Source organism: Platalea leucorodia, assembly GCF_965183815.1.
Source record: "Platalea leucorodia genome assembly, chromosome: 1".
NCBI classification, from domain to species: Eukaryota; Metazoa; Chordata; class Aves; order Pelecaniformes; family Threskiornithidae; genus Platalea; species Platalea leucorodia.
In genome coordinates, this window is record NC_138823.1 from 104569410 (window position 1) to 104592398 (window position 22989).

At 40.4% G+C, this 22989-nt stretch overlaps 1 protein-coding gene across 3 annotated transcripts in view; it reads right to left on the reverse strand.

The window, feature by feature from the left end:
* COL15A1 (collagen type XV alpha 1 chain) overlaps positions 1 to 22989 on the reverse strand; it is a 161968-nt gene that overhangs the window by 86896 nt on the left and 52083 nt on the right. For 2 of the 3 annotated variants that reach the window (XM_082328614.1, XM_082328613.1), the window contains exons 4-10: positions 20143 to 20217; positions 19604 to 19699; positions 16487 to 16613; positions 15088 to 15206; positions 10457 to 10585; positions 9811 to 9837; positions 6840 to 6902 (exon numbers count right to left, since the gene is read on the reverse strand). In XM_082328614.1, coding sequence (XP_082184740.1) covers positions 6840 to 6902; positions 9811 to 9837; positions 10457 to 10585; positions 15088 to 15206; positions 16487 to 16613; positions 19604 to 19699; positions 20143 to 20217 — 636 coding nt within the window. The remainder of the gene's footprint in view (positions 1 to 6839; positions 6903 to 9810; positions 9838 to 10456; positions 10586 to 15087; positions 15207 to 16486; positions 16614 to 19603; positions 19700 to 20142; positions 20218 to 22989) is intronic. The other variant, XM_082328615.1, reaches the window with a different exon arrangement.

Consider the following 22989-nt stretch of genomic DNA (forward strand, 5'->3'; position numbering starts at 1 on the left):
TAGGCTGAAGGAGTCTTTTGCTTCCAGATATAGCCTTAGTTCACTACAGCTAAGCTGTTTCTCCTGCTGCCAAAATATTCTCCTTCTGATGCCTATTCTAATCAATAAAATAAGGCTGGGGGCGATTCTTTGGCCCTAAGGTCAGGTGGAACAGACTGGCTGTGTTCACAGTACTTAGATACTTGGTCCTGGGCCTCCTTTTAGCCCTATATGTTCAAAGCTAATATTTTGAGTATGGATTTTTTGTGCAATTTTCATGAAATAGCATGAGAACAATACTGCAAGCCATGAGCATGATGACTACTTGAGAGTAAAAACGTGCTGGGATAGCACTGTGGAAGCATGTAGAATGAACAGAGCCAATCTGTGCACAGTCTCATCTTGCAGCATACTGGGAACAGTTAACAACCAATGCTATCCCTGAACAATGCTGAGGCATTATAGAATCATAGAATCGTTTAGGCTGGAAAAGACATTTAAGATCATCTAGTCCAATCGTTAACCTAGCACTGCCAAGTCCACCATTAAACCATGTCCCTAAGCACTACACTACCCATCTTCTAAATACCTCCAGGGATAGAGACTCAACCACTTCCCTGGGCAGCCTGTTCCAAAGCTTGACCACCCTTTCAGTGAAGAATTTTTTCCTAATATCCAACCTAAACCTGCCCTGACACAACTTGAGGCCATTTCCTCTCATGCTACCACTTGTTACTTGGGAAAAGAGACAAACCCCCACCTCGCTACAACCTCCTTTTAGGTAGGTGGAGAGAGCAATAAGGTCTCCCCTCAGCCTCCTCTTCTCCAGAGGAAACAATCACAGTTCCCTCAGCCACTTCTCATATAACTTGTTCTCTAGACCCTTCACCAGCTTCGTTGCCCTTCTTTGGACACACTCCAGCATCTCAATGTCCTTCTTGTAGTCAGGGGCCCAAAACTGAACACAGTACTCGAGGTGCGGCCTCACCAGTGCCAAGTACAAGGGGACGATCACTTCCCTAGTCCTACTGGCCACACTATTTCTGATGCAAGCCAGGATGCTATTGGCCTTCTTGGCTGCCTGGGCACATTGCTGGCTCATATTCATCCAGCTGTCGACCAAGACCCCCAGGTCCTTTTCCTCCAGGCAGCTCTCCAGCCACTCTTCCCCAAGCCCATAGCGTTGCACGGGGTTGTTGTGACCCAAGTGCAGGACCTGGCACTGAGCCTTGTTGAACTTCATACAGTTGGCCTCAGCCCATCGATCCAGCCTGTCCATATCCCTCTGTAGGGCCTTCCTATCCTCCAGCAGATCAACACTCCCGCCCAACTTGGTGTCATCTGCAAACTTACTGAGGGTGCACTCGATTCCCTCATCCAGATCATCAATGAAGATATTAAACAGAACTGGCCCCAATACTGAGCCCTGGGGAACACCACTTGTGACCAGCCGCCAACTGGATTTAACTCCATTTACCATAACTCTTTGGTCCCAGCCATCCAGCCAGTTTTTTTACCCAGTGAAGAGTATACCTGTCCAAGCCATGAGCAGCCAGTTTCTCCAGGAGAATGCTGTGGGAAACGGTGTGAAAGGCCTTACTAAAGTCCAGGTAGACAACATCCACAGCCTTTCCCTCATCCATTAAGCGGGTCACCTTGTCATAGAAGGGGATCTGGTTCATCAAGCAGGACCTGCCTTTCATAAACCCCTGCTGAGTGGGCCTGATCATGTGGCTGTCCCATACGTGCCACGTGATGGCACTCAGGATGATCTGCTCCATAATCTTCCCTGGCACCGAGGTCAGACTGACAGGCCTGTAGTTTCCTGGATCCTCCTTCCAGTCCTTCTTGTAGATGGGCATCACATTTGCTAACCTCCAGTCAACTGGGACCTCCCTGGTTAGCCAGGACTGCCGATGAATGATTGAAAGTGGCTTGGTGAGCACCTCTGCCAGCTCCCTCAGTATCCTTGGGTGGATCCCATCTGTCCCCATAGACTTGTGTGTGTCTAAGTAGTGTAGCAGGTTGCTAGCCATTTCCCCTTGGATTATGGGGGCTTCATTCTGCTCCCTGTCCCTGTCTTCCAGCTCAGGGGGCTGGGTACTGTGGCAAAAACTGGTCTGACTATTAAAGACTGAGGCAAAGAAAGCATTAAGTACCTCAGCCTTTTCCTCATCCTTTGTCACTATGTTTGCCCTGCATCCAATAAAGGATGGAGATTCTCCTTAGCCCTCCTTTTGTTGCTAATGTATTTGTAGAAACATTTTTTATTGTCTTTTATGGCACTAGCCAGATTAAGTTCCAGCTGGGCTTTGGCCCTTCTGATTTTCTCCCTGCAGAACTTCACGACATCCTTGTGGTCCTCCTGAGTGGCCTGCCCCTTCTTCCAAAGGTCATAAACTCGCCTTTTATTCCTGAGTTCCAGCCAAAGTTCTCTGTTCAGCCAGGCCAGTCTTCTCTTCTGCTGGCTCATCTTTCGGCACATGGGGATGGCTTGCTCCTGTGCCTGTGATTTCCTTCTTGAAGAATGTCCAGCCTTCCTGGCCTCCTTTGCCCTTCAGGACTGCCTCCCAAGGGACTCTGTCAACTACTCTCCTAAACAGGCCAAAGTCTGCCCTCCGAAAGTCCAAGGTGGCAGTTCTGCTGACCCTTCTCCTTACTTCTCCAAGAATCAAAAATTATCATTTCATGATCGCTATGCCCAAGACAGCCTCCAGCCATCACATCACCCACCAAGCTTTCTCTGTTCACAAACAACAGGTCCAGCGCAGTGACTTACCAGCATCTGGTAAGTTGAATTCCTCCACGAGAACAAGGGCTAGTCATCATGAGACTTCTCCCAGCTGCTTATAGAATACTTCGTCCGCCTCCTCATCCTGGTTGGGTGGTCTGTAACAGACTCCCACCATGACAGCTGCTTTGTTGGCCTTCCCCCTGATTCTTACTCACAAACACTCAATCCTATCGTCACCATTGTTAAGTTCTAGACAATCAAAACAGTCCCTAACACACAGGGCTACCCCACCACCTCTTCTTCCTTTCCTATCCCTTCTGAAGAGCTTGTAGCCATCCATTGCAGCACTGCAGTTGTGCGAGTCATCCCACTGTGTTTCCATGATGGCAGCTATGTCATACTGTTCCTGCTGCACACAACCAAGTATATGAGAGAGGCCTATTTGACATGGGCCAAAAAAAATCAGTCAGTTCCTTGGCCTGTTTCATTTGCCAGTGTAGGTGTAGCACTTGTTGCTGGAGGTCAGAATGGTTACCTAAGAACAGTTGCAGCTGCAGCAGCTGCAAAATAAGGCTTCTTTTGCTAATTTGCACTTTGCTTACAAGTAGAAGAAATGTAAAGGACCATAATCTTGAAATCTTTTCCATTTGCTTTTTTTTCATTAAAAGCAGTCTGACTGATTTTATGGTTTACTAACATGAATTATTTATGTCAGTACCAAGCATCCTGGAAATGACTCTGGTCACAAGAATGACCAAAGTAGATCTGCAGGAAACTTGTGAAACGAATTGTCAAATGACGGTTAGGCCATTTTTTTCAGCTTTTTCACTGTGTGATTGACAAACACTATAGGGGAAATTGAGCCTTTGCTAGAGGGTCTATAGTAGCTCCACAGTGCAGAAGAACAAAAGGAGGCTCCTGGCAAGTGTCCACAGAGAGGGAAGGCGCTATCTGCATCAGCTCTGTATCAGGAAAGAAGAATGTAGAGAATTAGCCAAATGGGGAGAGAAGGTTATAGAGAATTATGGGCTACAGACACCCTGGGCTATATCCTGGGCTACATCCAGAGATTCTACTCCTGCTCAAGGGCTTCAGCAAAACTCATGGAAAGGTTGACAAGTGTGTAGACATGCCGTGAAGGATTGACCAATATTCCAGACGCAAATTGTGTGAGACCAGTGCCAGCTCAAAAGAAATCATGAATCCCTGTCACCAGTGGGGCTATGCAAGATGGTACCTTTCTTCTCAGAGGCTGCTGTACCACATGTTATCAAGCTTAGGAGGAGGTATTATTCCTGCATATCACTGTCCCAGTGATGGCTCTCCAAGAGCAGAACAGCCATTGTTTCACGCTGCTATGCAGTCCATTCATGCAAGGGAATAGTGAGTTAGCAGGCTCTTGAGGCTACATAGCTCCTTGGGGCAAAACCAGTCTGCCCCTCCCACAATACAGTGAAGTGCTGTTCTCTGGATACAGTGTCACCCAAAATGGACAACTGCAGTGACATTAATTCCTAACATCTGTTGTTTATCACTCAAGACCTTGTTAACTCATTTGTTGCAGAATATTTTTCCTTGTACTATACTTTGCCTTTGAGTTACACCAAGATATATGTATAACTAATTATTAATATACATACAGAATTGTTATTATTAGTAAAACCTAGAAGCTGTATATTACTATTCTCAGTGGTGTTTGTGTGATTTATCTTAGAAGTACCAAGCTGGTTGGGACGTGCTGTAGAAAATCCATCTCTGTTGGAAAGTGATTGTATTGGTTACATATTTTGGCATGATATGAAAATATGATGGAGGTTATTCAGAAAGGAAGGAAAAATCATTACATAATGCCATCATGAAGAGTGTTGTGGTATTTACCTGACAGCTTGTAGTACTAAATGCCACATAAGACATAGCAATGACATCTACTTACAAACTCAGTAGTCATTTTGAGGGACTCTAGAGTAGGGACAGTTTTAGGTACATGACTGCTATAAATCAGTGCATGCTACTCTTTCTAGCTTTGGAAACCTTAGCCTAGTCTCTCTTGTACTCTAACAGCACAATGAGATATGCCACACTACTCAGGGTATGCTACTGTTAAAATGTATCTAGAACTGCTGTAATATTTTTCAAGTGAGGTTAATGACACTGCAGTTCTTGGTGGTAATACAATTGCTTCTTGCAGTGTCTGAACCACAGAACACTTAGATGATACCATGCCTCAATTTCTGCATTGCCAACACATTGAGGGAGGTTATCCTTCTGCTCTACTCATCTGAAGTACTGTGGCCCAGTTTGGGCTCCCCAGTACAAGAAAGATAGGGACATACTGGAATGAACCCAGTTAAAGGCCATAAAGATAACCAAAGGACTGGGGCTTCTGACTTATGAGGGGAGGCTGAGAAAGATTATATTTAGCCCAGACAAAAGACAACTTGGGGCGGATCTTGTCAATGTGCATATATATGTGATGGGTGGGAATGAAGAAGACTGAACCAGGCTCTTCTCAGTGGTATCCAGGGAAAGGACAAGAAGGAATGGGCATAAATTGAAATATAAGAAATTCCATTTAAATGCACAACCCCCCTTTTTTACTCTAAGAGTGATCAAACACTTGAACAAGTTACCCAGAGGGGTTGTGGAATCTCTGTCTTTGGAGATATTAAAACCAAACTGGACATGGTCCTGGGCAACCTGCTCTAGCTGCCTCTGCTTTGAGCAGGGGTGCTGGACTACACAATCTCCAGAGAGGTCTTCCTACCTCAGTGGTTCTGTGATTCTGTGATCCATCCATGCTGCAGCTTTTAGCACCAACGAAGATGTACGTAGCACCCTGTCAAAGTTCTCCACCAATACCACAGTCCTTAATCTGGAATTTGCTTCTCATTAATTTTTTCCCTGCAGTCTAGAGTCTTCTGATTTCTGCTGCTAAACTCTGCCAGTCCAGTTCAGGGTTGGTGAGAGGGTGAAAAGTGGGGAGGAATGGAGAGACAAAGTGGAGAGAAAGAGACTCATGGCTCAACAAGTTCATCAAACTGCCCTTTGCTGATCTGAGACTGCTCAGAGGTTTCAGAAACAAGACTCTGAAATGCCTGTACAGAGCACCTGTAATGCCTGTTACCAACTGATTTAATGTCTTACTGATAATCTGCTTTTCTAGCCTATCTTTCCTGAAGAGCCTGTGTTCATACACTGCGGCACTCCAGTTGTGAGCTATCCTACCATGTCTCTGTAACCTCAAAGAGGTCATAGCCCTGTAACTGTGCATCGACTTCTAAGTCCTCCTGTTTGTCTCCATGCTGCCTGCTTTTGTCAACATGTACCTGACATGGGTCCTAGACATGCTACTTTCACCAGGGGAGTGCAAGAGTGTCCCCCATCATGTTGCACCTGAGATGCTTCCTAACTGCCTGACATGCCTTCACTTCTCTTCATATTATGATAACCCTTTGCCCAATGTATCTTTCCATTACAACTGACAGACTATTCAGATGGACAGAGAGATGAGGGGTTGCCATGCAATCTTGTGACCTGATACCTGGACTAGAGACTAATTCTACCTTTGAAATGATTCCGGACCCTTTCAAATTGAATCTGAATACATGAGCTTTATATGGGTTATGCTTGTGAGTTTATGAAGCCTAAATTGTTTTGGTAAACAGATGAAATGAATTATTAATTTGGCATTTGGAGTAACTGGCTGAATGCCAATTTTGTGTACAACATGTGCTTTAATGATAGATTAATCTATTATAACTCACTTCAACTCAGAAGTGATACAAGTTGTTACTTCAGATGGTTTAGCTCTTATTTCAACTTTCACAGAGCAGTTATATATAACAATTGACTTTTCTTTATTAAATGTTAAATATATCTTCCTTAGCCCTCCTGTGAAAGCCCAACTTTTTCTACTGCTGAAGTTTATTCCCATTCTTGAAAAATCCTTATGATTCAGTTATGGCTGCCCTTCATGCAGATTCATGAGTGAACAGCAGGACGTTTAAATTCTTCCTGTGATTCCCTATTATAATTTTTTTCTTGTCTCAGAGTGTACCAAATTAACACATGTCCAAGCATAAGTGGTATCTGATTGATTGTTGGTTGTTAACAGGGCACATCATACCTTTTCGCCTTTTAGGCCTGCTTTTCCTTTCAGTCCTGGCAAACCCTGAAGTCCATTTTTACCCTGAAAGGAAATACATTTTTAAATTAGACATTATTTTTAATTAGACATTATTAATTAGGCATTTAATTAGACAGAATCTAGCACTACGGGTGCTAGATTCTAACTCTTGGTTTGCGCAGTGGGAGGAGATATAGGACTTACACCTCTATGCAGCTGGCAGTGCACAAAACGTGCCTCTCACTACATCTACTCTGCCCACAACAAAGTGGCAGTGAAGCCTGTTTGGGGGATATGGATGGAAACACTTGGCAGACTGCATTTGGATTTGACAGGATGCCAACTGGACCACACAGCACTGGTGACAAATATTTTGAAAACTATAATGTTCCACTAGAACAAATAGAATCCTAGAATCCTAAAAAGGTTTGGGTTGGAAGGGACCTTAAAGATCGTCTTGTTCCAACCCCCTGCCATGGACAGAGACACCTTCCACTAGACCAGGTTGCTCAAAGCCCCATCCAGCCTGGCCTTGAACACTTCCAGGGATGGGGCATCCACAGCTTCTCTGGACAACTTGTTCCAGTGCCTCACCACCCTCATGGTGAAGAATTTCTTCCTTATATCTAATCTAAATCTAGTGACAGCTGTCTGAAAAGTCCTCTTCAGATTTTCTGTCTCTTCGCCATTTACTTATCTAAGAGTTAAGAAAGTCTTCATTTATTCCAAAGTTGCTGAATATGCATACAGCAGCTAAATTCCGGGCTAGAATTCTGCCTCTTCCCTAACAACTTTCAAACTATGAGAAAATGGACACTTGGAAGAAATCTACTTTTAATTTCATACAGAAGTGCTAGTCAACAAAGAATAGTGAGATATATTTGTAACACACTACTGCAAACTGCTGCCCTGAGTGCACCCAATCATACCATTGTCATTAGCCTGTTCATTGCACCTTCTACTGAAATCCTTTTTGCCTTGACCCACCGGAATATACTCAGTTCCTACCAAGTAGCATACTTCCTGAGGACATGCATCTGACAGGGAGTGTGTGGTGCTACATAGCATTTCACCCCATTTTCCATTCTAAACTTCACCAGTCAAATTAATCCCAAATAACATTTCTACATATGTTCATCTTATCTACAGGTAACACACATATGCTCTTCCTATAGAGGCTTGATCATTGGCTAGAAAGAACTCCCACCAGCTTTAAAGTCAGTGCTATTATGAAGTGGTGCTATTTATGAATTCAGTTAGGACAATGGAAAAAAATTCAGAAGGCAAATAAATTCTGTTTTCCCTAATGGCATTTGGGGAATTTGGACAGCTGTGATTATGGACTCTACTGCTCAAGTTTTAGGGCTGTACTAATTTTAAAGATGGGTTATATAAACTTACAGAGAAAAATGTGTCTGTAAGACTAAAAGGTTTTTTTCTCCTATTATCATTTTTCCTGTAGAGTAACTGGTATCGAGTTTATAGAAAAGTACCAAACACATGGCCAATATAAATCTAGTGCACATGAATTTTATTGCTGAGTGAAGCTCCATCAATCTGATATTTAAGTTGCATAGGTATATGCAAGATTGGAACCTGGCTGCACATGGACAAAAGAGTATCTATAAAAAATACAGGACAATGGTCCATTTCACAAGATATAACAAAATGTCTATGATAAGAAATAGGACTGTTTTACAAGGATTTGTTTACAAGGACAAAACAATTGCTTTTGAAGCATTTGAATTACATTTGAAGAATTTTCTATAAGACATTTCCCCATTATTTTGGTTTCATAGAATTTTCTTTGAAAATGTTCTGCTTGAAAGTAGTCAGACTTCTGTTAATATAGAAAATGTAAACCTCTTGTCATAAACACCCTAATGACACATAACCTGAGTTTAGCCTAAATATTTGCAAAACCAGCTACATTTCTCTGAACATGCCAATGTATGCAGGCAGCATTCATGCAGGAGTGGAATAATGCATCCCATGAATGACTACTGAATTATTTTTTTAAATATCTTAAAACATACCAGTTTCATTTGGTGTTCACTTGCAGGGGGCAGGAATGAACAGGAAGTTCACAGCAGTGGTGCATGGCAGTATACAAAAGGAGGAGCAGGCATGGTAATGATGACAACCTCCGGGTGGGAAGGTCTTAGAGAGGGGAAAGATGCACAAAGCGGCAGCAACAGATAATGAGTAAGGAAACAAAGAAGCCAGGTAGTAAAGCATCAACAGAGGACAGATACACAACAGCAGCTGAGACACTCATGGAATATGACAGCTATTTGTTATTGTGTGCATTGTTGGGCAATACTTCACCACAGAGGATGCATATGCAATCTATCAGTGGCTCATGGTGAACTGACCTACAGATGTGAGTCACCTAGAGAAGGGAGGAAGGAACAATACAGGAAGATGACAGCAAATGTGACAGAAGAGAGGGTAAAATAGAGGAACACAGAGAAAGGAAAGCAGGAAAGATGAAGCGGAAGGTGCAGTTGAATTACTGCACAAGACTTGAGGCGTGAGAGGTACATCTGGAAAGTTAATAGCAGCTGAGGTTAGGAGCAGGCAACATGACAGCATGTGTCTATGAAGGGTCAATGAAGCACTTTGTTTTGTCCTGGAAGAGGTCTGGATTTGAGTATGTCCTCTTTTTCAAGTTCCTTTCTGCAAAAAAGCCAACCTCACCAGAGCTGGACTCCTTGTACAGCTGCTTATGGCATGCCATGCCTCTTACTTTCCTTGCAACTGGGAAATCATAAATTTCTCTTAGAAACATGCGTCCCCCTCTCTTAGCAACATGAGGAAGTCAACTACAGCACCAGAGCTGCCTTCTAAAGAGAGCACATGGAGAAAGCACTCTGCTGCTTAAGCTTCAGTGTAGCTGAGTCTCTGATAAAAAATGTTGTTGGGCTTTTTTTTCTTCAGTTAGCCAAAATATGTATAAAAGAGTACTTACGGGTAACCCATTTTTACCAGGAATGCCCTAAAATAAAATATCTTTGTTAGAAAGGTAAATAAAACATTGTAACAAAGAAGTAACAAAATAGGAAGCAATTAACTATAGCTTGATGTGTCATGCACTGACAAAATAACAAACCAGAACTGTAACAAATACTATGTCACCGTGTGATCTGTTTTGCACCTCTGTTTAATTGGATACATCTTGTGCTGATGATTCAGAAGGATATGAAGTGTGAAACATCCTGGATATAGAGAAGCCACTGAAGGAGACATGCGAGTTCTGAAGTCCAGTAGCTTTGAACATGTTCAAACATGACAGCTGGGAGGGTGGTGCAGCACTGCAAGGCTGCCCGAAGAGTTTGTGGAATTACTGCTCTAGAATGTTAATATGTTGGCACATCAGTTTGCTTGTGCTTTCTGATGATTGTCTCTTGTCAGGCCCTTGCATAGCTGTTGACACATGTGCAAAGCAGATACGACACTCCTGAGTTGATTTGATGGGGCTAAAAATCCATCTTGTAGAAGTATAACTCATGACAGTGTGTGAGGCTGTAGAGTTTCAGCCCTTTATGCATGTGTGATGAATGACTATTACCCTATCTAAAATACATGCATTCTTTCAATAGACGGAAAATACTCACAGGCTGACCATGTTGTCCAAGTTTCCCTGGAGGTCCAGGAGGTCCTTGATCTTTCTTCTGCACATCTTCTACTCCTGGCCTTCCTGGAGACCCTGTGGGCTCATCCTCTCCTTCCTGACCTTTCTGGCTCTGAGTAATTAAAACATGAAATATGAAAAATGTGTTGCATTACTTTTCCCATTTTTCTCTCTTTCCCTCCCTCTTTCCCCTCTCTCCTAGAACCTCTGCTTTGTTCAATACACTCAGAAACCTCTTAGGCACCATACAAACAATATACTCCATTCAGCAAAGGCAGTCCATACTAGACATAATTCAAGCAAGTACAAATAAATTGCTCACTGAGCTGGAAAAACTGAGAGCTGGTTACCTGCATGCAAATGACCATGGTCTAATATCATATCTGCACAAATCTGCAGTCTAAATCGATAATGTAGGTTTGAAAAAGACCAGTTTCACCAACTCAGTCTGTCTGGGAGAAAATTGTGAAAGTTAAAAAGAGATGTTTAGGAATGCTTTAGCCAACTCCCCTGAGATCTACAACTCTAACGAAAGAGGGTTACATATACAGTTTGGTTAAAAAGCAAAGTGTCAGGAGATGAAACAAGGAAACTGATAGCAAAGAGTAAAAATGGACAACAAGCAAGAGCAAAAAATTGCTAAGCATCAGTATTTGGTCAAGAGAAAGTAAGAATAATAAAAAGAAGAATTTAAATACATCAGGAACAAAAGAAACCCTTTCAGTGGTGAAGCTTGGACACTAATACATATTTAAATTAAAATCCAGTATACAGGATGGAACATTTAAGTCATTTTTGTATCATATTTTGACACAAGCACTAGGATTTACTCACATTTTATAGCAGCAATAAAATATTTTGTGTCCCATTAGGACCTAATGAAACTAGGAGGGATGTAATATAGTAACTATCCAAGCATTTTAAAGTTCGCAGGATGACAGTTTTCAGCAAAGGAGCTGTTAGCTGATTTTTTAAAGATCTTTCTGAGTTTTGTCATTAGGAAAGTTCCCAAAGACAGGAGATTTTTAATCTGGTTTCATTAGATATTTTTTTCCCATCTGGAAAAGTGTTAGAAGAGAACCTAGTTAACTAAGCTGTAGGCAAGATCATAACCTGAGTGAGATAACAGGCTTGTTGATACAGATTTTTAGAGTACTGAAAGAGCTAGAGGATGTTATGGCAGGACCCCTCTCGATCATCTACCAAAGGTCTTGGGAGTCTGGGGACATCCCTGCTGACTGAAAGACAGCCAATGTTATTCCAATCTACAAAAAGGGTGTGAGTGAAGACCCAGGGAACTACAGACCTGTTAGTCTAACCTCAGTTCCTGGAAAAATTATGGAGAAGATTATACTGAGTACTACTGAAAGGCATTTAAAGAACAATGCAATCATCAGGCGTGCTCAACATTGGTTCACAAAGGGAAAGTCCTGTTTAACTAATTTGATATCCTTCTATGGATATCTAGTGGATGAAGGGAAGGCGGTGGATGTAGTTTTTCTGGGTTTTAGTAAGGCTTTTCATACTGTCCCTCACAGCATCCTTCTGGCCAAGTTGTCCAACTGTGGGATGAGTGGGTTCATGGTGTGCTGGGTGAAGAACTGGCTGAAGGGCAGAGCTCAAAGCGTTGTAGTGAATGGGGCTAAATCTGGTTGGTGGCTGGTCACCAGTGGCGTTCCTCAGGGTTCAATTCTAGGGCCATTTTTTTTCAATATATTCACCAACGATCTGGATGCAGGAGTTGAATGCACCACTAGCAAGTTTGCTGATGATAACAAACTGAGAGGTGCTGTTGACTCTCTTGAGGGACAAGAAGCCTTGCAGAAGGATCTAGATAGTTTGGAACATTGGGCTATGATTAATGAGATGGAATTTAACAAGTCAAAATGCCAGATTCTGCACCTAGGAAGGAGTAATGCCGGGCACAAGTACCAGCTGGGAGAGGAGTGGCTGGAGAGCAGCCCTGCAGAAAGGGAACTGGGAGTGCTGGTCGACAGTACGCTCAATATGAGTCAGCAGTGTGCCCTGGCAGCCAAGAGGGCAAACAGCATTCTGGGGTGCATCAAACACAGCATAACCAGCTGGTCAAAAGAGACAGGGCCACTTCTACTATGTACTCACAAAGACTAGTTTTCAATGCAGTAACAATTTTTCTAATATTATTTTCTAAAAGATTGTTCTTTAGCATATTGTATAACCATCTTGGGTATCTACGTAGTGAAAAGGATGTGGAAATTGGAATAAGTTCAAGAAAAAGCTTGTAAAGATGAGTAATTAGCAAAACTACTTGTCACAATACATTTAAGCTTTTTGTGTCACACTACTTAAATCAAGATTGGATTTTTATTTAAGAAAAATAGCCCAAAACTGAAAAAAAAAAAAAAAAAGAGTGCAAGAACAATGGTTCATCCTGACATTAAAATTGCTGCTTTTAAAAAATGTGAATGCAGGCATGAAAATGTTAGAGGAATCATATCTGGAAGTCCTTCAACAAATATTAAAGCTTCTTGTATGTCAGCTCCAATGAATGATCCTTAACCTAATATTTCACCTTTTGTTATAATTTACCACAATGAACACAGAAACACTAGAAGATCCTGTAAGAAGCAACCTTAAACACTTGTAGAACACAATGTAGAACTTCAGAATAAAAGTTCTGTCATTCTTGATGCTGCATGTTTTCTGGCAAACTGCAGTTTCAAGCACTATGAAGAATAGACTTTTGGCGTAGGAGTCACAAAGACGAGGAAGGAAAGCTCATTATGTATTTTCTGCTTAGAAAAACCTGTGGTGGCTGTTGGATCAGGAATGTTAATTAACGACAAATGTACTGCTAGCTGATTATTTTGAAATATGTCAACAAGTAGGGCAAGTATTTGAGTAGCTGGAACCCTCCAACTCACAGGATTCCAAATGAGGGGCATACATAATTTTAATTTGCAGAATCACATGAAATTCAGGTTACACGTTAACTTACAAATGCAGTAGGCACAGTATCTTTCAAAGCCCAATGTCTCACCAGAGAGGATGACTTTGCTACATATGGCATAGCCACTCCCTTTGGGGTTTCTAGTGCCTGCAGTCATGTAGGCTGAAGTACTCTATTCAGGAGAGTTAAAAGGGCTGTCATTTTTCTTAGCATTGTGTGAACCTCAAAGTAGAGACAGCCTACAGCCTTGCATTTTCCCGTAATTTCCTTGTCTAGGAGCCAGGCCCACAGGAGTCTACCCAAAAGGAGTATCTGATTTTATAAGGTATTTGACAAAGAGTGATTTTGAAAATATGACTAGTCTCAATGCTTTGCATGTAATTTATAGTTATTCCTGGTCCTGGCAGAATTGAATTGCCAATTAAATTACAGCCTATCTTTGTCAGAGTTTACTCTTTTCAGTAGCATGCAACTCACTTGATGTTGGCACACACGCTTTCTAGAATCTCTTTTTCCATCAGGAGGGATCCTGAAAGAATTCCTGCTTGGGCGCTTGCAACAAGACAGCCTGACTAGGATTTTTGGAAGGCACCTCTGACAGGTGAAAGATGTCCAGATATTGACTCTTCTAGAGTGCTTGTAAAATATCTGCTGGCGGCCTAGAGAGAAGCTAGTCATGGCTGTAAACAGCATCTATTCATGTAACTGCTCTGACACAGACATGAGTAATACAAGGACCCCAAACAACTTTACTGACTTGCCTCAACTTTGATCCTTTATAAGACCATCTAGGGGTGGAAAGGTTGTTCAGTCTTAATATTTTATTAGTCAAAGCATCATTTTATTGTGAATGCCAGGAAAGCTGCTGGTTACTTTTTTAATAGATTTTTTCATCTCTGGGTGTTAACGTACACAGCTGTGAGGAGGCAGCATACACTGCTTTCTTAAAGAAATAGCTAGGAGTTGCAGACACTTTTCCAGTGCAATCCATGTGGTCATTCCCTTGTCAAGACATGGAATATAGGATCAACCTCTTGGATGGTAATTCAAGTAAGATTGGGTTTATAAAGGGATAATTTGCATAAACTATAAATTTTCAGATTAGTCTGTGGGCAACTAAGGAAAGCCAGTATTACGCATTTTATGCATAAATTCCTCCAGAATTTAGTGTGTTTTAGTGTTAGTTTTCTATTTGGATCACCTGATAATGAAGCACTGTGATAATGAAGTGCTTCTTTGCACTTGGTACTTCACACAGAAGCATTTGGTGAGCACTCAAAGGGTGTAATTTTAAATCTGTTTATATGCCACACTTCTGAGAAGGAGCAGGACTTTCACCTGCAAGGCAGTTACTGTGAGTAAGACCAAGATGCCTGCTTTTAGGGAATAAAAATTGTGGGCTTTTATGGTGAGGATTTATGTTTCTCACTTTCTTAAATGCAAAATAAAAAATGCAGAACTGAAAACCCACCTCAATGGTTACAGATCCAAACTTCTGCATAGTGTCTGCTTTTCAGTCTGATGTCATGAGAGGACATTCAAGAATTTAAAAAGTAACTTCTGTTTTGGCATGATGCTAAGATGGAATAGATAAAAGTACCAACTCAGAAAACCACCTAAAATTCATACGTTTTCCTGCCCTTGGGACAAAAAGATAAGGCATATGATAAACCCATTGTACAGACCTCCTCTCTGCTCACTCCTGGCAAAACGCTAGCACCAGAGCCATCTTCTTCTCTTAAGATTTTCTGTATGACAGTGGTAGACTCACTGCTGCCTTGTTCCGTTTCCATGACAGCTGAATCTAAATAAAATAATCACTTATTAATGAGAGACAGAGCAAAATAAAACCCACCCAGAGGTATTTATCAGAGCACAGACCCTGCAAGTTGTATGAAAAAAGAAATTATTTATTTAGATTATGACCAAAATACATTCCAAAGATCAATGTTAGTAATTTTATAACTCTGAAAATTTCATAAGGAAAGCAAAAAAGAGAAAAGTGAGAATAAAATTATAGAACAAATGTTTATTTTAAGGACAAAGACTGTATTGCATCATCTTCTTTGCCTCAAGCTCTAGTCTAATGGTTCCTATTTTTCATCTATATAACATAAAAAATAAGAGGTATGTACAACAGGTACTACCTGAAGTATGTATGAAATTTAAATAGGAACATTGTCTTTGGCCTTATTAATATATCTAGCTTTACTTTTTCTTTTCTGGGGGTGCACTGAAATTGTCTTACTAGTGGAAGACTGGATTGCTCAGTGCATTATGCCCTGCTCTTATTACTTTGCTGCCTACACTTGCATCCAAAATACCCTATTGGTGCACTAGGCAGATTGACATCCTTTGCAGGGAACATAAGTAGGATATAGTTGTTTATTCAGTGGTGGTATTCAGTTTTACATGACAGGCTGTGCTTCACTATAACAGAAGGTCATCAAATTAAATACTCAAATTCCTTTTAAAAGTGCCACATGGTTTTAGACCCAATAGCACTATTTGCAGAGGTACGTCCCAAGAATTGCCATGTTTCTCACTGAACTGAGCAGAATGAAGAGGATTTTTCTCATTTCATTCCCTTTGTCTAACACTTGCACTTTACTGGAGTGTTGTAGAGTATCCTAGCAGCAGCTCCTCAGGTCAGCTCCTTCATTTTATCCTTTTTTTTTTTTTTCATTTTAAAATATAAATGATAGCTCTGTGACTGAAACTTCCACACTATAGAAGGGTAAATCTGTTCTCTGCATGTTTAACAACAATGACTGAGATAAGTACCTATATGGAGTGAAAAGTGAGAGATGTGTTGAACGGTGGCTGTAGTTGCTACCACTTACCTTTCCTACTATTAACAAATTGCAGTCTAAGAGACTGCAGTTTCAAAGACAAATGTTTGATGTGCCAATTCTTTTTTAACACACAGAATGTCCAAACCCATAGGATTTTCCATTCCTGGCAGCACCCAAAATGTGACAGTGGCTTTTCATACACAGGAAAATGACAGACTTGGACCTAGAGAACATAAATGACACCCCCCCCCCCCCCAAAAAAAAAAAAAAAAAAAAAAAGAGGCAGTACCTTGTTCTTTAAGTTTAGCTGCTTCAGAAGTTTCTTCTGATCTGTGATTTCCAGAGAAACCATTTTCTTCCAAATAAGACAATATAGTTGGGGGGGCTTCCACTGGCTCAGGCAATGTATCTTCAGGCTAAAAAAAAAAACATAAAATCCCAAAGAAAAGTTTAGAGGAAAGGTTTATCACATATTTTAAAGCAAGAATCAGTAGATTACCTTCCTCAAAGCAGAGTAATCAGAACTACCACATTTATGAAGCAAACCAGAAATCCAGATCTTTCCCACTTAATATCTTGCCAGTATCTGTCCTTATTCTTATGCTGCCCTTAGAAACATTAACCGTTATTGCTATCATAAAAACTGAAATTTATTAATGGCCAATATGCACACCCTCTTTCATCTACAAGTTTTTAATTTATTTCACCTACTATTTCATTTTTCCTGTTTACAGTACACACCTAGTTTATGCTTATCAGCAGATGTCATGCTGTTTGGTCAAGCTCTTGAGGAAAACTAGCACAATACCTTTGAACTCCATTTCTCCAAACCAAGTGATGTACGCTTGACAAATGCTTAAAGAGGGAGAGAAACACAAGGAATGTAAAGTTGTCACTGCAGGTCTAAGAGCCTAGAGCTGGCTGGTACCCACCCCTTCCCCATGCTGGCTGTGGGTGAGCAAGAGGCAGCCGTTATCAGCTGCATGCAGGAATGTAAAGAGCCTACTCCCTACTGGAATTAGAGACCTGGAAAAGTACTGTCTCAGTGTAGTGGGGAGATTACTTCATGCAAACTTGCATTTGCAATTCGAATAAAATTTAAAAGTTATTATGTTGCCATGGTAACATGGGACAGAATTAATGGGCCAAGCATCCTGGTCTTGAACCAGGTTAAGATGTGCAAAATGGCATAACAGGGCTCGCTGAAATAGTTCCTGAGTTGTCAGCAAAAGGAATAGAGGTAACATCATTGGCATGATTTTTATCCCACTGGTTTTGTATCCTTATAATTGAGGAAAAGCCTCAAGATACTTCTTGTTATTAAGAAACATATCAAAAATAGGCTTTAGGGTTTCATTTGAAGGAGAAAGGAAATCTTTTCCACAGTGACCCATATCTGATCCCCACTATAGCTGACAAAAGTACTTTCATTTGATTTCAATTTTATTTACTCCACTTGAGAAAGAAACAAATACATGTTTCCTCTGCTCTGATTTCTCTTATAACTATATACCTTGTCCTTGACATTCTGTTCATATTTCAGTTAATTTTTAGAGACCAATAAACCTTTTTATGCATCCTGTTTATCTGAACCACAGTAAACTTAAAGTGTTAAGCTAGTCATGTATTACAGGGTTTTGTGTTTTAAAATCCTTAGTAAGACTGGGTCTTGGCTACTTTGAGAAAGAAGGACCAACTTTTCCCTTTAAGTACGATGTCCAGTGACTTCTTTCTTCTGATGCAGAATAACTAATACTTCAGTTGAACAGTAGAAAATAATTCACACAATTCAGAATGTGCTCAATTGTGCAGCCTATAAAGCATTCCTGATGTTTATTTCTCACTGAGAAGATAAATAAAGCAACAGCAGGACAAAGATTTAAATGCTTCATTCTGAGAAATAATTTTAAAAAGCTATAAAATGGGCACACCCCCAGTATTAGTAAATACCCCAAATCTCTGCACTAGAAAATAACGGGAAAAATAGAAATATTTACTTGAAGATAGTAGAATAACAACCCAAACCTTGCACTACATTCATGAGAATGTAAACTTGAGAGATAATAGTGATTAACTGCTTGATAGAATTGTAAGAATTAGGATAATGAAAAAAGTACGTTTGTAATTTAGTGAAGCGATTGGGAAAAAAAAAAAAACCAACAAAATCTCTTGAAATAAACCCAGTCACTTTAGACATGAAGACATATCTGTGGAATAAAGAAGTAGTATCTAATAACCACGCACAAAGGCTACTGATCAACAACAGCCGATGGAGTTGAAAGGATGTGTCTAATGAAAGAATGGTCGGGTATCCACCAAAAGGATCCAACCAAAAAGTTGTTCCTGCCTCTGTGCATAAAAACAGATTCAGCATATTCTTCTGCTGTCCTGCCCATTTCAAAACTTTCCCCCAGAAAAGAATGCTTCTTGGGAAACTCACAGATATTGTTTTCTCCAGATTTTCTGTCCTCTGGTGATAAGGAAAAGACCTGCGTCACTCAGAGCATCTCCTTGTACTTTACGCTTCTTCTTTGATAGTTCTTAGCACCCATACATACAGCCCAATTCAGACATTGAGGATTTTCCTGGATTCACGCTGTTGAGGACAAGCCTTCATTTTGGGCCTCTGTAAGAGCCCAGCAGGTCTTCCCAGGCTCTCTGGTCTCTGATCTCTGCCTTTTGTATTCAGGATGATGTTCAGAATATAAGAATGGAATTTCTTGAATGTAACCTCTGCCACCACAGGCACAACAGCAAGATAAAGCTTGTGTAAATGTTACTTAGGAATCAACCCCTTGGGAAAGAGCAACGTCACTGTAACTTTTTCCGTGATGGACTTGCGCTAATGATGATAAATTTTCATTGGTATTCTGTCCACTCTATGACCAGCTACAGGGGCCTTGAAAAGACATAGAGAAAAAATGGCCCCCAACCCATGTCACTGAGTCAAGATTCACACAGGCTGCATGGGCACATGGAAGAAATTTTAGTTGGGAGGAACCTCTCAAGGTCATGTAAGTAGGCCACTCATGTAAGTAGATCAGCTCAGCCATGACTTTGTCTAAGAAAATCTTGAAAACTTCTAAGGACAGAGATTTGGTATCCTCTTTGGGTGGCCTGTTTCAGTGCTGCACTATCATCCTATTGAAGAGAGTTTTCCTGAAATCCAGCTTGAACCTCCCCAGCTACAACTTGCAACTTTTGTTGTCTGTCACTACTGAGACAAGTCTGGTTCCATGCTTGTTTGTGTCAATATGTATGAAAGTGTGTGTGTCACTTCTGTAAAGACTGCAGATTAAACAATGAGGGACTAGGTTATTGAAAAGTAAAATCTGTTAGTAAAATTGCTATCTCAAAAAGTAATATTAAACCAGAAATGTAAAGCAAATAAATCAAATAAATTTACCCTTATGGGAAGATGAGAAGGTGCAAGGACTTCTTGTGTCTCAGAAATACCTTCATGTTCTTGAATGCTGCCATTGCCACTGATGTCCCCTGAAGCCTGTGCAAAACCCAATCATAATACCAAGTTCATAAAAGTCAGGAAAAGAAAGTATGATCTCCAAGGAACTGGCTACTTCAATGCATAAAAAAACTTTTTTTTTTTTTTTTTCCAGTTGGTGAAGCCTCAGTGTCATTATGCTGTTAACTTACTTCAGTACTTACAGCATTTCATGAAAATGACCTTTCAGAAAAATAAAAGTCATAGCTCATTTTCTCAAAGGTGTTATAGACAAAAGAAAACGATGCTTTTTGAAAAATCACAGTTTTAGAGGCTGTGTAGTCAAAAAAAGAGATTCTCACACACAGAGAGTTTTGAGTATGATAGTATGTTCCCAAGAAGAAATACTACGTTTAGCCTTATGAAAAATGTCTAATGGCAAATGTCTTTGAAGTCTCTGAGGCACTGAGGATAGATAAAGAAGTGTTTATAAGAGTACTCACATAAGGATCATCATCTTCGCAATGATCTTCAGTAGCTCTTGGGTCAGATTTGATTGTCAGATGTTGAATTGAGCCCTACAAAAAACAACAAAAACAATTAAAGGAATTAATATTTTAAGTAGCATGTGTAAAGGGGGGTGGAGGGGTGGGAATTAAACAAATCAACCAAAAAAACCAGACTTTGTTCTGATTTGCTTGGAAAATGATCTGAAGCATAAAGTTTTTTTATAATAAACCCAATTAAAAACTGTAAATATGTTCTTAGATTTTCCTTCTGCAAAATGTAGAAAAAATTTAAGCTGCCAGAATACAACAACTATCGTGGCCCAATGACAACACAATTGCTACACTGTATTGTTAGTGCCCCAACGAAAGGATCTAGTCCTAGATTATGTCTTAGAGTCTGTAAAGCACTGTCTGCTTTTTCTAGTTAAGTGCATTGCAGCTCCAAAAAATGGCATGTGAAAACCCCTAAAAATGGAGTCAAAGGATGGGAAGGATATACCAGTAAGTGATGAAGTGGGTCAGGGAGAAACCAGCTTAAAACTTTTCAAAGCAGAAAGAAAGGAGATGGCTTTTCTGATAACAAACTTTTTTCAGAGTTATTATATTTCTCAGTCTGACATGCTGAAGGAGCAGCAACAATTTCATTTTAAACATTTAAGCTTTGTTTCTTAGATTACAAAGACTCAAAGTGTTTTAAGAAACACATCAGAGATATTTCCTTGTTATGAGGTCTCACAGAGTTAGGCATGATGCACACATAGGACAAAAAGATGGGTATTCAAATCAAGAGCCATCTTACCTAACACACATGAACTGCCTCTTCCTGTTTTGCTGACTGTATATTTTGTTTCTCTGCTTTTGTATTTTCTGTAGAGAAGAGCCTGAAGAAGCTGACAGATTTAGTCTTTATCGCTAGACAGACACAGAATACTTCTCAGTCTAGTGAATTCTTTTCAAGGAGCTGTAACGTTTACACCATGCAACTATATCTTGGTTGAGTTCTGTCTGCTAAGTGCTACCACAGACACAGAGCAGATATGCTCACTCAGTGGTATAGAAAGCTTGAGTCTCAGTAAGGAAAACTGCAACAACTGTTGAGATGAGAAAAGTAGTATGCTTTGCTGTTACTTAATGCCACAAAAAATGCTAACTCCAGAGGAGGAGTAGCTACCATTTGTGTACACTGCTATGTCTGACTTTCTGCTTGCTCTTTCCTCTCTGCAGCAGTCCTCTCTCCCTGTCCTAGAGGCATTGGAGAATTATAAGCAAGGAAGTATTTTTTAAGCAAAATTTCTGGTGGCTTCTGGAATATTTCAGAAAGGAACAAAATCTGAGATTCTATCGTTAACAATCCTCTAATTTCTGTACTTTCAAAGACCATGAAACTCATGCAGTTTGTGCCTCCTGAGTTTGCAGGCAATCTGAGATAACAGCTCAGTGAACTGAACCATCCTATTTCTCTCAATACTTAATAATGGGCAACTCAGATATTGAATGATGTGATTGAATGATTGAATGACTAACTGAACAGTTCACTGAAAAATTATACATGAAAGGAGGCACAACAAGACACTTGAGCAGTCTCTTGGAAGTGATGCTTTGTTTTCACAGTACAAGTGAATTACATTTGGAGAACACATTTTTCTCCTCTTGCTCTAATCTGTGGCCCTGGATGGTGAAGGAAGCAAAATAGAGAGTCCTAATGTTTCCCAGGTGTTGCTGCTAGCCAATTACTACAACCAGGAAAGTCACGGCCAAGTCTGCCATGGTAGGGATGATAGGTATGAGGTATTGTAGTCCCCCTCTGGGTCTTGTGTCTGCTGCTGCCTTCCCTGTTAAAGCTGGTTTGCAGAATCTGGCATCATCACAGATTCAGCTATATTTGGTTGTTGTCTGGTTTCTATTTTCCTTTACAAGCATCAGGGGTAGAATTTCCTTTTTTTTCCATAAAATCTGATGATAGTTATGTCCTGTTGCATCTGGCAACCAGAGCCTTAGACACACAAATTCCAATTAGCCAGAGCAAACCAGCAACTGACATCCATTCAGAGTCATTTGCACAATCTGCTGTGAATTGTTTCTATTTTGGGCAATCAATGTAAACCATTCTGGTCATACAAACAGAGCTTGAGGAGGAATCAACGATTTAGTTTTTCTACCCAAAAGCAATTGTGACATATGATGCATGAAGAAATAAAGGCACAAGACCTAGACTACAGGTCGCAATTAATAGTACTGAAGCAATTAGAATATTGGCTGAAATTTATGTACTCAATATAGCACACAGAACAGCCTGTTTCAGTGGAAATGTCTTAGAGTGTAATCCACCATGCATTCCAGTCACCATATTTACAGATTTATGTTGGTGATAATCTCAGCAACTGATAATCACATGTGTTTTCCAGGTGGGGTACCAAAGTGGTCTCATTTTCCTGAATGTTTCTCATTCCTGCTTACTAATCAGGCATCCCCAATACTCCATTCATCCCATCTGTTTAAGAAAGGTAGTGTGAGCAGGCAGTTTTCCTACATATCCCTTTCCAGCACTTACTTCCTGCTAATCAATATATTCCTGTAATTCTAGGTGCTTAGACTAGTCAGACAAAAGATAAAAGTACTTTATCCTTGTTGCTTACCAGATGGAGCTCCCAACCTGCCAGTACACCTGAACTTTGGAAAGAACATCTTCTTTCTCTAAAGCAAAGGATCCGTTCAGTTTTGTGCTGCTGCATTACTAATTTAGGGGAAGAGATATTAATCTCACAAAATACTGTTCAAGTTTTGAAGTACAAGGGAGATACAAAAACAAGATGATAGAAAAAAAGTGTGACATTTCCCTTT